The 15,142-nt window shown below is 48.2% G+C and overlaps 1 protein-coding gene across 1 annotated transcript in view; it reads right to left on the reverse strand.

Annotated features, from left to right (window-relative positions):
• The window catches only part of LOC119218984 (hepatic leukemia factor), a 16,012-nt gene extending 1,204 nt beyond the window's left edge, over positions 1 to 14,808 (reverse strand). The window contains 8 exon segments of the mRNA XM_037473822.2: positions 669 to 716; positions 718 to 747; positions 749 to 877; positions 879 to 925; positions 9,057 to 9,279; positions 9,506 to 9,786; positions 13,823 to 14,114; positions 14,208 to 14,808. Of these exon segments, the coding sequence (XP_037329719.2) occupies positions 669 to 716; positions 718 to 747; positions 749 to 877; positions 879 to 925; positions 9,057 to 9,279; positions 9,506 to 9,786; positions 13,823 to 14,018 (954 nt within the window). The 5' untranslated portion in view covers positions 14,019 to 14,114; positions 14,208 to 14,808.
• Between the last annotated feature and the right edge of the window lie 334 nt (positions 14,809 to 15,142).

The following is a 15,142-nucleotide window of genomic DNA, read 5'->3' on the forward strand; positions in this document are numbered from 1 at the left end:
GCGAGGAGCGTTAGCTGAGAGCCAATCAGCAACTTGCAGGGCGCTCGCGAGCATTGAACCAGATTGTCGTGTTGGACTTTTGGAGTCTAAATCGAACGCAGAGATCTTTATTGGAGAGATTTATGGTTTACGTTTGGCACAGTTAGCATCTTTGAACTCTGTTATTAGCATTACTATTGTTTATGAAGATAAACTGGTGGATGTTGTGATCTGGATCTGCTCTTCAGTGGAGAGCTGGTGTTAAAGAAAGAGATGAATCTATAACCCCCCCCCCCATAAATAACAGAAGCTTCGCACTGAACTGTGAAAGCACGCGCTCTTATTGTGAAATGAGCCACCAGCGAGCTTCAAAACGTCCTCTTTCTCTAATCAATACTTTCAATCCGGCTTCATTTATGGCCGATTTCTAACAGAAAATCATTTTCATGATGAAAGAGCCCGAAATAACTAACTGCGCTGTGATCAGTCTAAAGGATCAATTATGTAAATCATTGTGTATTTTGTTAAATGAGCAATTTAGGCAATTTAGGATTCATTAAATATCCTGTATCATATAAACATATTTACAAATATAATGTTTTCTTCGGAATTATTCATAAATAATATGGTAAAAAAAAAGCCTGTCAGGATCTTGTTTTGCATGCAAAGGATTGTGGGGGATGTAGTACCTTCTGCTCATTGGGGACCAGCATCTTTCGGGCCTTCTTGATCATCGGCCTGAGGCTTAAGCTCCTCGTCGGAGAAGCGGGTGCCGCCGCGGGTCAAACGCCTCCTGGCCCGGCACGCTGGACAGCGCCAGGTCCGCCGGGTCGGGGTCAAAGTTCACCGTCACGTCGCTGGTGCCGTTGGCGGCGGCCGGAGGCCCGGGGGGTCCCGGGAGGACAGGTAGAAGTGGGAGACTGGTCCTGAGGCACCGCCCGACCACCTGGGGGGGAAGAGAGAGAGTTTACAGAGGTTCTTCATTCATGACTCAGAGTCCACGGCGTTCAAATCAGGCGGCGAAAGTCAGATGAATAAGTTACAAGAGAAGGGAGCCAAATGAAAGAGGACAGCGATGGATTATCGTTCAAAGTATAATTCTGCTCCACTCCTCATTTATCTGTCCAATCGGCAGCATCATCTGGTTCCATCTGCACATCAGAAGCCATCTGGCCTGCAAGGACCAGTCACGTGTCAGAGAGCAGCGGCGAGCTAACGGCTAACGGCTAACATGCTAACGATGATGCGACCGCCCTCACAGTTTTGTGACGTGAAGAGCGTGCAAGAGAGTCCACGTGCACAGACTACACTACTACGACATTTTTTACATATAATATGTTTTCTAATTATTTTCTTTTCTTTTCTGTTGTTAAATAGTGAAAATACTCATAATTTTACGGCCAAACAACAATTAAACTGTAAGTAGATTAAATGAACCTTTCCTCCGTTAATGAGGGGCCCGTCTCCAAACCCCCCCCCCGGCCAGGGGGGCTTTACATCACATGTCGTTTCATCCAAATTGACTCACAATAAGTGCATTTCAACAAACCCAGAATATTCATGAAATATTTATTACAACGATTTACAACTTCCTAGAGATCCGGATCATTCCACCCGGGTCGCTCCGTCGCTCTGCTGCAGCGAGCCAACGACGAGGCCTCCTGAGATGAAGGACCACCATAAGGACCCCCCCCCCAGAGGCCCTCCGAACCAATTCAAAATGGCTGAGGGGAGTCGTTTTCTTGCAGGCTCGACGCCGCAGTGGCGCGGGCTCCCCGCCGGGGGGCGGTGGCGAGCCGGTGGAGAGCCGAGCGGGGGCAGCGAGTTCACTTCATGCAGGAGTTTAACCCTTTGCGGCGCGTGAGAAAGACGAGGATCAGACGTGTGTCTCACAGCACGCAGGTCGGCGAAAATCAACGTTGTGCAATTAAATGAAGTAAATGTAATAAATCAAACGTTACAACAGGGAATTGAAGAAGGATTCGGAGAAGTCGGGTCCGGTTATTCTGGGATGCTTCTCCTCAATCGGGTGGCAGCAGATGTGAGCCTCCTCCTCGCTGCTTCCACCCTGCAGCTACTCTGCATTATTGCATCTCTGAATGTGGAATCTATTTACAGTCACATCTCCACGCCGGATGCTCATCACGCAACTTCTTCCATTTTGTTTATTTCTGATATGAAATACAAACAAAAAGCTGTGAGCGAGGGGGGGGGGGGGGGGATGTTCTAGTTCAGACTCGTTTCAAACCTTCTCGTTATGGAAAGCGACTACACTCTCTGAACACATAGCATATAGCATAAATTCGGCGGATCTACGACAAAGTATCAAAGAATCCGATTGTTCAGAGCTGAGATTTACAAACCCTCCGGTGTGCCATGAATGCATCGTGCATTTATAATCCCTTTAAAGTCTTTTGCTCGAGCCAAAGAGTGGAAAACCTGTAATCGCGGCTCACGTGGACAGATGCAGCGTGATGATCGTCCTGCAGAGCTGGACATTTTGGTCCAAACCCTGATTGCTCTTCGACTATCCTCCCGGTGTCGCTAACGCCGAGGTTTGCTCCCGGATTAAAGGACTCAACAGATGACTGCGGAGCACCAACGTCCCCTCCAACCCGCACAGAGCTCCACCTGAGAACCACCTCAAGAGGGAGGCCCAGCGACCACAAAGCATTCTGCAGCCTAAAGAGGCTCCTAACCACACACTACAGTGGTTAGTACTGTGGCTGTGTGATGGTTACGTATCGCTGCGTCGCTGGACCGATGTTCGGATGTTGTGCGATTGCGTTTAATGCATCAAAGCATCCACCCCCCCCTGCCCCCCGCCCCAATAAAAGCGCTGATGCTCATGGATCATCCTTCCCTGGATGAACCCCCGCGCATGCAGGTCCTTTCCACAGCCCACGATGCAATGCAGCAGATGCGGCCCTCCTCGTGCGCCTGTGGGCCCCCGGGTCCATCTGTCTGTAGGACTTTCATCAGATGAGCTGCTGCCTGGCTGATCTGGGTCTGCGGCAGCTGGACGGGGGCTGATCCTGGATCAGTCGGCCCAAAGCCGCGGCCTAATAACAACCATTTTGGGTAAAAAGTTGAAACTGGTCCAAGAACCGGCTTCATTTCCTGTCTGTCGACTCTCATTCTCTCTGCTTTGAGAAAACGAGCCCTCATTTAAAAACTACTACTGCTCGATGTTTTTATATTCAAAGTTTCCTGCAGTGACCTTCAGAAGGTTCCAAGCTTTCATTTCTTATTCATATTCCCGTCAAGTCGAGCAAACCTGCTTGAAACCCTTCATTTATAAAAAAGAAACAGCTGCATCATCTAAGGTCTCGATGGCAGGAAGCTCCTCGGGAGGTGGAGCGCTGCGGAGGAATCCCGTCGATGCTTCTGTGACTTCAGCGAGCAGATCTGCTCTCACCGGGGGGAGCAAAAACCCAACTTCGTTTCACAAAGAGAGAAAAAAAAAGATGAAAATAAGTCGGCCGCCATTTTGCCGCAGTGTTCAGAGAGCGCAGGAGTCATCGTCCGTGGGCGGAGGCGCCCACGTGAGCACAGAATAGAGAGGTGGAGGTTTGAGGGGCAGGTGAGCAACTCTTCTCCCGACTCTCCGCCTGGCTTGGTCTAAGTATACCTTCACTAGGTGCACCTGAGACCAGGCGGCTCGATGCCCACGTCCACCTGGAGACGTAACGGAAGCACAAGAGCACCCGGAGCTTCAGAGGGTCTTCCTCCTAGTCATCATCATCACCATCATCATCATCATCATCACCATCATAAAGCAGGAGATTTACCTTTACATTATTTGTTTGTTCAATTATGCTAATGATGCAAGGATGAAGGTAACAATTTACCCGTGTCGTGAGGCGTGGTGACAGGAGACAGGCTGGCGCCGGTCGTCTCCATGGCAACAGCCAATAACCAGCGGTTTATCTCGTCGGAACGAGCGCGTAAAGCAGTTCAAGGTCCGCCGAGGCGCCGCCTGTGTCAGCGGTGCCGACATTAGTAGAAGTAGGAGTACTGCACGTGTCTGTGGTGGTATCTGCACACGCAGAACTGCCTCTGAGCAGCGACCCGGTGGCCCAGCAGCACCAGTTACAGGCCGTGAGCCTGCAGCTGCTTGGTCCAAACACAGAAGCGTGGAATGTGATTCAGGAAGTGAGTCACTGTCACGTAAACACACTCCATGTTTGGCCTCCAGCGCACAAACAATGTTTTCTGATTCATTCATTGTTCTTAGTCTCACACGGCTTTCTCTTTCAAATTAAGCTCACTTTTACTACTTAATTACTTTATTTGTTAAACCATGTTTTTAATGTGGTTTGTTAAAAATTCTACATCTTAAAGAAAAATAATTTATTTATAATTTATCTTTTCATTAGTGTAAGACGCATTATTTTTATTTGATAATCTCAGCTCACATCTGAAACATCTGGTTCAGGGCTCAGCTCACGGTTTCATTGGCACACACACACACACACACACACACACAGGCATGCACACACACACACACACACACACACACACACACACACACACACACACAGGCATGCACACACACACACACACACACACACAGGCATGCACACACACACACACACACACACACACAAGCATGCACACACACACACACACACACAGGCATGCACACACACACAAGCATGCACACACACACACACACACACACAGGCATGCACACACACACACATGCACACACACGACACACACACACACACACATGCACACACACGACACACACACACACGCACACACACACACGCTGTTGTCCGTGTACACTCACCCGCGCAGCAGGATGGGACTCACCTCTGCACACACAAACAAACACAAAGCTAGTGTGCGAGGACGCCAGTGGACACACAACAAAAAACACAGACACAAGAAACAACTCCAGGTGACACACCCCGGGAGTCTTGTTCCTCGACAAAACGAGTTATGTCACCATGTCTCGTTAAGTCAGGTCTCGGCCAATAGTGAGAGCGGATTGTGAGACACTAAAACACAACGTGACCGGCCTCACACACACACACACACACACAAACACACAGAAAGTCACACCTTTAACTTCAGTCGGCATCACAAGTTCAGCATCTTGTTCATGTGAGGGTCCGATCAAAGATTATTAAGACTCCCCAGAGGCCCCAAAGCGGCTCATCCACTGCAAACAACTGGGGACACATTGCAGGGACGCTGCGGGGGCACCTTAACTTGATGACACTGCAATCGGCATCTGGCACAATCTGGGAGGCAAATATCAATTTAAATAAATTCCAAAAGCATGCAGGTTGTCTTTGACGGAGGGGGGGGGGGGGGGGTCGGTGGTGTCCAGGTCGGTGCACATTGGTATAGTTTCTCCACTTTCAATGATAAAGGTAGCGCATCAACAGGAAAAGGTCATATTATGATAAGGTCACATTAGGAGGAACTCTTCATGTAGTCGGTTTGAATTCAGGGGCTGAAGGGTAAATTATTAAAGATTATCATTAGCTGTGTGAACACTTATTAGGGAAGAACTACAGTGTATATTATTGCATCCTGCTACACAAACACCTTCAGATTATCCTCCCTCGCCATCCTACACATTTTCTCTCTGTTTTTGTGCCTCAGTGTTCATTCTGTAATCTCCACTGTTTCCTCTCCTTTCCTCCCCCAGCCCCTCCCTTCCCCTTTTCTCTCTCGCTCCGATGATTTCTGCAGCGCCACGTGACGTGGCGGCGGCACATGGCCTGATCGTGTGAGAGACTGCGAGAGGGAGGGGTTGGGGGGGAGGGGGGGGGGAGAGAGACTTGACTCCCTCCCTCAGTGCAGAGTCAGTATCTTGTTTAACCCCTCGTGTGCCGGCATTAATCAAAGCCCTCCTCTTTTAAAGAGACAGCTATGCGCGCACACACACACACACACACAGGACTCTCTGCACACCTGAACGGAGCTTTTAGTGCACGTGTCGTGTCACTGATTGACAGCTGAAGGGTTCGTCTAGACGCTGGTGCACGGTGGCTCAGTGCCTGTCTGCGGCGGAGTGGCATTTATTACATTTATATTCATCAAGCAGAATTACTGTCTGAAAGGAGATCTATTATATGATCAATGACATGACGGTGCCGACATGTTTCTACGGTGGCCCACAGCAGACAAACCGAAGCCGAGAGGCTGCAGCTTCACCACGAGACGGAGATTCCAGAGAATCAATGTCTCACGCTGCTTCATAAAGAAGAAATGCTTTAAAACCCGTTTGAATCCAGTGTTTCTGCGTCTTAAAGGGCGCTTCGGCCTCGTGCGCCTTAACGCCCGCGCATTAAAGTGCACGTGAAGCCTGAAACAACTCGAGACGAAACTGAAAATGTTTAAAACATGAGTTTATGAATAAGTAAAACGTGACTGTCAAGCTCCCAATGCAGCTGCTGTGTGCGCCTGTTTGGGTCTCGAGCCCATGTCCCTCCCTGGTGTCTGTCTGCAGGGTTCAAAGCCCGTATGAGACGCCGATGGACGCATCGATTGGCGATCGGAAAGGAAGCTAAAGAGTGATTTTAATAAAGAAGAACTTTCTGCTTCCTTCTAGTCCTTCACGCAGCAACGTGAATTCAGGCCAAAAGATTTTTAAAGGAAAAAAATGAAATTTATCAGATGTTGTTTATTGAAAAAATAGATTAAAGAAGTCTGATTGAGAGTCATTGTTTTCGTACATTTTGCAGCGTCATTCTGTTTATTTTGTGATTTATTAACAACATTCTGTTAAACATAATGCAAGTATAAATCAGGCCTCATCACACAGACCTTTGACTTTAGTAAATAGGTGAAAGATAAACATCCCTGAGCTTTTCTAGCACCGAACGAAGCGAAGTCCAAACCCAACATGTGCACGTGGATCACATTATAACCCCCCCCACCCCCCCGCCCCCCCCTCTGCAGCTCTGTAGTAACACTTGAGCTCCACAGGGACCTGAGGGATTTCTGGCTGGATGCATCAAGCTCAGCAGAGTCACGTGTTTATAACTCTGGATAAAAAGAGCGCACACACACACACACACACACACACGCGCAAGAGCATGTTCACATTAAACAGTCGCATGCAAATGCCAAAAAAAAGAGGACACTTGTGTGCAAGTTCAGCGAACTGCACACAAACACACACAGATGGCGTGTTCATAGAGAAGCACACACACACACACACACACAGACACACACACACACACAGTTTCCAGAGGTATTCACTCCTCTGCTTCCTTTCATCTCATTTTGTAAAAAAAATTCTCTTTTTTTCTGGCTTGGAGCGACTCTGCAGCTCGTCGTCACAGAGGAACGTCCCGTCTTTTTGTTCAAGAGTCGGAATTAAAAGACAATGTTCCCAAATGCTCTCTCTCTCCCTCTCTCTCTCCCTCTCTCTCTCTCTCTCTCTCTCTCTCTCTCTCTCTCTCTCTCTCTCTCTCTCTCTCTCTCTCTCTCCCTCTCCCTCTCCCTCTCTACCTCTCTCTCTCTCTCTCTCTCTCTCTCTCTCTCTATCTCTCTATCTCTCTCTCTCTCTCTCTCTCTCTCTCTCTCTCCCTCTATCTCTCTCTCCCTCTCCCTCTCCCTCTCTACCTCTCTCTCTCTCTCTCTCTCTCCCGCTCATTGTAGTGCACGTTGTGTGTCAAATTCAATGTACGGAGCTGCAAGCCCAGGAATTAAAAATATATTTGAGAAACAGCTTGGTGACCTGACTTGAAGAGCATCACTCACCCATTCATACACTAATAACAGGACCCACCACAGTGGCACCTTCCCATCAGTAACTAACATTCACACACTGTAGTCACAGCTAGAGGAGCAATGCTGGGGTTAAGCGTTATTCCCAAGGACACATCACCATGCGGGTTACCCGGGCCCGGGATCAAACCAACAACCCTCTGATTGGAGGACGGCCGCGCTCCACCCACCCACAGTCACCCTTCTTCCTCCTAAAGGTGTGAAATGCTTTCCCCACCAGGTGAACGTGAACAGAGCCATGTGACATCATCATGACATGGACGTCTCACTGGTAAAAAAATTCAAAAACCACACAGCCAAACCAACAGATGTTCCTTTCGTTCCGGTTCACATCACAAAGAGAGGAAACAGCACAGCGTGAATATGTATGCGGAGATATAATTAGATAAAATCCTGCTGTGGGTATTTCTGAAGGAGTGGGTTGGTTAATGCAATGTATCATCAGGGGTCATTAGGGGCCACATCACTTCACAGCCATCACAAGCGCAGCTTCTGCATCCGACCGCATCAGCCATGTGGAGACGGCAATAAGAAAAGTGCACGTAGTGACAGTGATGTCCTCCAGGAGGGTTTGGAATAAGGTTTTGAAGCCTTGAGTTTGACCATCAAACCACCCAACGCTTGCTGACTAACATTAAAAAACACTGTGAAAAGGTTTAATGTGGACGAACAGCCGCCCTAAAGCACGTCTATGAGTCATTTCCTCATAGACGTCTATGGGAGCAGAGGAGTCGCCCCCTGCTGGTCACTACACAGAAGTAGAGTCATTTCCTCATAGACGTCTATGGGAGCAGAGGAGTCGCCCCCTGCTGGTCACTACACAGAAGTAGAGTCATTTCCTCATAGACGTCTATGGGAGCAGAGGAGTCGCCCCCTGCTGGTCACCACACAGAAGTAGAGTCATTTCCTCATAGACGTCTATGGGAGCAGAGGAGTCGCCCCCTGCTGGTCACTACACAGAAGTAGAGTCATTTCCTCATAGACGTCTATGGGAGCAGAGGAGTCGCCCCCTGCTGGTCACTATACAGAAGTAGAGTCATTTCCTCATAGACGTCTATGGGAGCAGAGGAGTCGCCCCCTGCTGGTCACTACACAGAAGTAGAGTCATTTCCTCATAGACGTCTATGGGAGCAGAGGAGTCGCCCCCTGCTGGTCACTACACAGAAGTAGAGTCATTTCCTCATAGACGTCTATGGGAGCAGAGGAGTCGCCCCCTGCTGGTCACTACACAGAATGCAGCTGTGCCAATAGAGTTCCTCTTATCACCTCTTTCTGTTTTAAAGTGTTCCATTTCCCTCCCTAGTTCCTCTCTTACTCACCGTGAGGACACTCAGGTCCTCCCATCATGCCTTGCTGCGGCTGCTGCTGCGGCTGTTGAGGCGGCAGTGGCGGCGGTGGCGGCGGTTGCGGCTGGACAGTCTCCAGTCCCAGCAGCGAGGAAGAGGAGGATGAAGAGGACATGGAGGAGGAAGAGGAGGAGCAGGGCGGAGGAGAAGAGGGAGGGCACTGGGAGCTCTGGTTTGGAACTGCCGACTGGGAGCTCTGGGAGGAGACAAAGCGTATCATCAGCGCTAAATTGAAAAGCCTCTGGATATGACAGATGAGAAATACCAAGCTAACGAGCTAATGAGCTAACTAGCTACTAAGCTAACAGGCTAACGGGCAGCTGGTGAGTGCGACATTGTTTTGTCACTCGTCTGATTTCTGTTTGGATGAATTGACTTCACAGGAACACGTGAATAGGAACGTTGGAGGGCTCAGCGGGTACCTGGGAGGGGATCTGGGCGCTGGTGGAGCTGGGCCCGTTGCCGTGCATCCCCATGCCGTTCTCCGTCAGGAACTCCTCCAGGTCCATGTACTGCAGCTGGAACAGGCCTCCGTCACACGGCAGGGTCCTCTCCCACAGCAGGGGGCCCAGGAACGCCGACTGGGAGTTGGGCCGCAACGCGCCGGACGCGGGGGCCCCTGCGGCCCCCGCCGCGGCCCCCGCCCCGGCTCCAGGGCTGATGCTCTGCGATTCCTCCTCAGAGTCCGAGGGCTTGTCTTTGTCTGGAGAGAAGCAGAGGCGCGTTGGATTAGTTCACCTCGACACCTGAAGACGGCAGTGAAGCGTCCCCCATGTCCCTCGAAATGTGTCCTCAGAATCATGTTGATGTTACATTTACGTTCTCCATTTGTTCCTCAATAACAAAAACATATAAAACAACTCCAGACACGGAATGATTGGATCACGTTCCATCAATCATGTGTTTTCTTTGGTAAAAGAAGGAGGCTGGTGGTCAGATGGACGCAGGTATCAAACCTGTGACCATCTGTCTTACCTAAGGGTAACACACAAATACACACACACACACACACAGACACACACACACACACATCAAAACAGCCACATAATGCTAAATGCCGCTAAGGCAGCCTTACTCCGTATGGTGTAACCATTAGCTTAGGCCGGCTAATGCTAACTTTAGCTGTCAAAGAGTTGGTTTGCTGACTTTATGAGTCTCTTGTGTTTAATTATTTATCTTTAAATGACACATGTGACTATATAGTTCATTAAAAAGATAATTTGTGTCATTTAAAGGGAGACATTTCTGATGGCCAGATGGCTTTTGAATCACTTTATTTATGATGTATAATCCAGATCTTGTATTTATTTACAATAAAGATCCCTTCAAAGTATGTATGTAGATCAACAGCTGGGGGAGGGGGGGGGGGCTGAGGACCTGTGCCCATTGCTATCTGTACAGCACTTAGTCACAATCATTAAAAGGCATCTATAAATAAAGTTGACTTGACTGACCCTGAACTCTGACCTCCAGCAGACAGGGAGGGGGGGGGGACAATGGAAAGATAGATGTGGACATCAATGAAGCATCACCAGGGAAAAACAAATACAAGCAAAGCGACAACCGAATGTCAGAGCACAATCAGAGAAAATCAGCCTCGTGTGGAATAAAATAGAAATAGAAATAAAAGAATGAATTGGACCCTGGGCGAGACAGAGAGAGCATTTGGAAGTTTTAATTTGAAGGGATTAAAGAACATTGAGTGCTGGGAGATTACAACGTGGGAAGAGCAGAGGGAGAAGGGAGAGAGGAGAGAGAGACCATCGAAGTCCATCTGCTATCTTCATCATCATCCTCTTCCTCTACCAGAAAGATTCTTTTAAAATGGACCTGTTCAATCTCAAAGGACAGCGCAGTGAAAGCAGAGCAGAGAGAAGGACCTAAAGGAACCATCACATGATGCTCATGTTGTTCACAGTTGTCTCAATATCTACATAAATGACTCTGAGCTCCAATAACGAGTGGGGATTTGTCCGCCATGTGCGGACGTTCGACTGCGTTGGCAACGCGGACGACACATCTAGCCTTTGTATATATATCTATGGTTGTGTAGCCCGTTAGCCTCGTGTTAGCCTGGCGTTAGCCTGGCGTTAGCCTGGCGTTAGCCTCACGCTAGCCTCACATTAGCCTTTGAGGAGCATGAACGTTGTGTCGAGTAGAAACAATGGGCCCCGTGTGGTCGAGGCCCACATGGAGGCGTGTGGACCCGGCTGCACAAACTGATCCATAACGCCGGCTGTTTCCGACAACACCTCAAACTACTCGAAACCCAAAGAGGCAGCGCGTCACGCACCTTCTCCACCATGGTGTCACGGGCGCAATTTGGTTCTCGTTGATACTAAAGCTTTTCTTTTTACTAATTAAATAAAACCCACATGAGGGCAAAAGCTTCCAGGAGCGGATCGAGGATCACGGCTTCTTGTGAACATCCGGCGCACCGTGCAGCCTCACAACTGTGTGAACGCAAACAAACCAGCACCAGCAGGTCTGTTATTAGGCAAAAAGCAGCACAATGAAAGGGAGAAAAATCCCTTTAAGAGCAACGGGATGAGAGAAAGAAAGGAGCAGCAGCAGGGGAAATGAAACGAGAGCGTGCCGTAAAAGATGAGGGAGAAGAAGAGAAAATGTAAATCAGCAGAGGGACCAAAGAAGAAGAAGAAGAGGAAGAAGAGGAAGAAGAGAGCAGAGCGAGCCGTGTGAGAGGGAGAAATGAGCGGAGTGGGTGTTTGTGAAGGCGTCAAACAGAGCCAAGCAGCGAAAACATTGTCTCTGGAAAGAGGAGGAAAACACGACCCCCCCCCGCCCCCGACCGAACGCATCAGCCATCATTAGGCTCTATGGGAGCTGACAACGAGGCTGCAGCCGAGGCCTCCGAGCTGCTCCCCGGCTCCATGGAGAGCCCGTCAGCTGCGCTCACCGTCACTGCCCCCCCCCCTCCCCCTCCTCCTCCTCCTCATGCAAGCCAAAAGGAAGGCTGCTGCAGCACCAGGGGGCCAGCAGGGGGCGACAGAACAGCCGGGAGGAGAAGTAGAACAGTTTGTTCTGTCTGTACTTGAGGGGCCGACTCCTCACGAGACTGAGCAACAGAAGGGTTTTCACGTCGTCCATTTAAAGCTCCACAACAGCAGCTAGCAGGGAGTTATGAAACAGAGAGGGAGGGGGGGAGGGAGGGGGGGGCTGTTAATATGTGTCATGGCAGCTGGTGGATGGGAAACAATTCAATCCCACTCACTAACCTTTATTTAAACAGAGCAGAAGCAAACTGCTGCATTTTAGCGGCGTCCAGATTGAGATTCTTTTTTTAAACCCTCCTACTCTTCCTCCTCCTCTTCCTCCTCCTCCTCCTCCTCCTCTTCATCATCATTTCATTCCTCCACCGAATGCATAAAGGAAGCATTTCATGTGCAAATCCAGCAGGACGAGAGTTGAAGTGAAAGCTGAGTTTGTGTGTGTGTGTGTGTGTGTGTGTGTGGGTTGGTGCGATTGTAAACTGCAGAGGGCCTGCTTGTCCAACACACAGACACACACACACACACACACACACACACACACACACACAGCAGGCAATATTCAGGGGAATATTCTTTCTGCACAGACGTATAGTGATAAAGGCTCTGAAATGAATACATTTAATCATGTTTATTGTTACAGCAGGTAATAATACTTATGTTAAAGATTCACATCTTTTTATCACATGATTTAAAAGCCATAGAAATCATTTTAAAAATGCAGATTTTAATATTTATAGGGAATAGTATTAATATTAATTCTGCAGGGCCTTCAAGCGTTTCTAATTATATGTGAATGCACTTGTAGTACATTACCATGTACTGTAATATATTGTTGTACATTAACATGTACTGTAGTATATTGTTGTACATTAACATGTACTGTAATATATTGTAGTACACTTACATGTACTGTATTATATTGTAGTACATTTACATGTACTGTATTATATTGTAGTGCACTTGTAGTACATTTACATGTACTGTAACATATTGTAGTACACTTACATGTACTGTATTATATTGTAGTACATTAACATGTACTGTAGTATATTGTTGTACATTAACATGTACTGTAATATATTGTAGTACATTTACATGTACTGTATTATATTGTAGTACATTTACATGTACTGTATTATATTGTAGTGCACTTGTAGTACATTTACATGTACTGTATTATATTGTTGTACATTTACATGTACTGTATTATATTGTAGTGCACTTGTAGTACATTTACATGTACTGTAACATATTGTAGTACACTTACATGTACTGTATTATATTGTAGTACATTTACATGTACTGTATTATGTTGTAGTGCACTTGTAGTACATTTACATGTACTGTATTATATTGTTGTACATTAACATGTACTGTAGTATATTGTTGTACATTAACATGTACTGTAATATATTGTAGTACACTTACATGTACTGTATTATATTGTAGTACATGTACTGTATTATCTTGTAGTGCACTTGTAGTACATTTACATGTACTGTAATATATTGTAGTACACTTACATGTACTGTATTATATTGTAGTACATTTACATGTACTCTAGTATTTTGTAGTGCACGTGTTGTACATTAACAGGAAATTTGTCTTCTTGATCCTGCTGTGACATGTTGACATGTGTCCTTACTGTCCCTTTAAGACGTTTCTCCTCTAAAGGAACCCTAGAACACACACACACACACACACACACACACACGTGCACGCACTCACCTTTCATCTCGCAGCAGTCCTTGGTGCCTCTCTGGTCGGCCTTGATTGGCAGCTGGAGCAGGGACTTCAGGTTGGTCATGGAGGTCAGGTGTCCGCCTTGGGGGGCACTTCCGGTCGGGTTGCTGGCCTCAAACTGGGGGCTCGCGGCCCCGGAAGGGAGATCCGGCGGTAGGAGCTGAGTGAGAGGCCTTGACATAACTTCAAGCGAGGAAGAGGAGGAGGTGGAGGTGGGAGTTTAAAGGTGGGGAGGGGGGGGGGTTGTGTTGGAGGAGGAGGAGGCGAAGACTTGAACCTGCAGCCCGTAAATTCAAGACCAAAATAATCCAATTAGCGACACTAATTGACAGCCGCGACGTCAAAAAGTGCGCGCTTTCAAGATCTCCACCTGAAATCCCGCTTTTCCTCCTGTCCCATGGAGGAAAAAAAAGAAAAAAAAGAAGGGGGGCTTATCTCCAAAATGGCACCATGTCGGCGGAGTCTAACGCATCCCTCCGACGCGGCTTCTTCTCATTTATTGCAATAACTCGATCATAAACGCGCACAGGAAGAAAGATTGAATCCTGGAACTCTGCAGCGACTGAAGTCCCCCCCCCCTTCCCTCCCCCTCCTCCCCCTCCTCCTCCCGTCCTCCGAGTTTGTAAAAAAAATAAAAAAATATCTCTCAAACTCACCCGTCGGTGCGGCTGATCGATCGACTGATTGATCGATCGGAGACTCTTAGTCCGGAGGTGAGAGAGCGAGAATAAGCGATGGAAGCGGAGAGCCGCGGCGGCGGAGTCCCATGCAGAGAGCAGGGAGCGCGGCTTGGAAGCAGAGAGGAACCGATGGAACTAAAAACAACTTGTCGTTAAATATGAGCGAGAAAATATAAGATGAAGCAAATGAAGAGATCCCCCCCAAAAAAATAACAATATCCAGTAGTATGAGAGTCAGAGAGAAGAGACCGATGGCTCTTATTTTCCTCCCTCCCTCTCACTCCCACCCCCCTCCCCCTCCCCCTCCTCCCCTGTCCTCTCTCTCCCTCCCAAGTCAGCTGGAACCAACACGGGCCGCTCCTGTGACGTCACCGCTCACGGGGGACAGGGTCTTGGGGGCGTGGATCGTTTGCATAGAGAGGCCACGCCCCTAGCCGCCCACAAATGTCCTCCATAACGCGCTCTGCGTTCAAGAGCGCCCGGGAAAGCTGGGAAATCTTAATTTTCCTTTCTACGTGTGAAAGATGTTGTTGACTTGAGTTTGGAACAGTGAAAAGGTTACTTCGGAATGCAGAATATGCATGTGTGCGTGTACTCACACTGCTATTCATCACTGTACTTTTAT

Source organism: Pungitius pungitius, chromosome 17, assembly GCF_949316345.1.
Source record: "Pungitius pungitius chromosome 17, fPunPun2.1, whole genome shotgun sequence".
Classification (NCBI taxonomy): domain Eukaryota; kingdom Metazoa; phylum Chordata; class Actinopteri; order Perciformes; family Gasterosteidae; genus Pungitius; species Pungitius pungitius.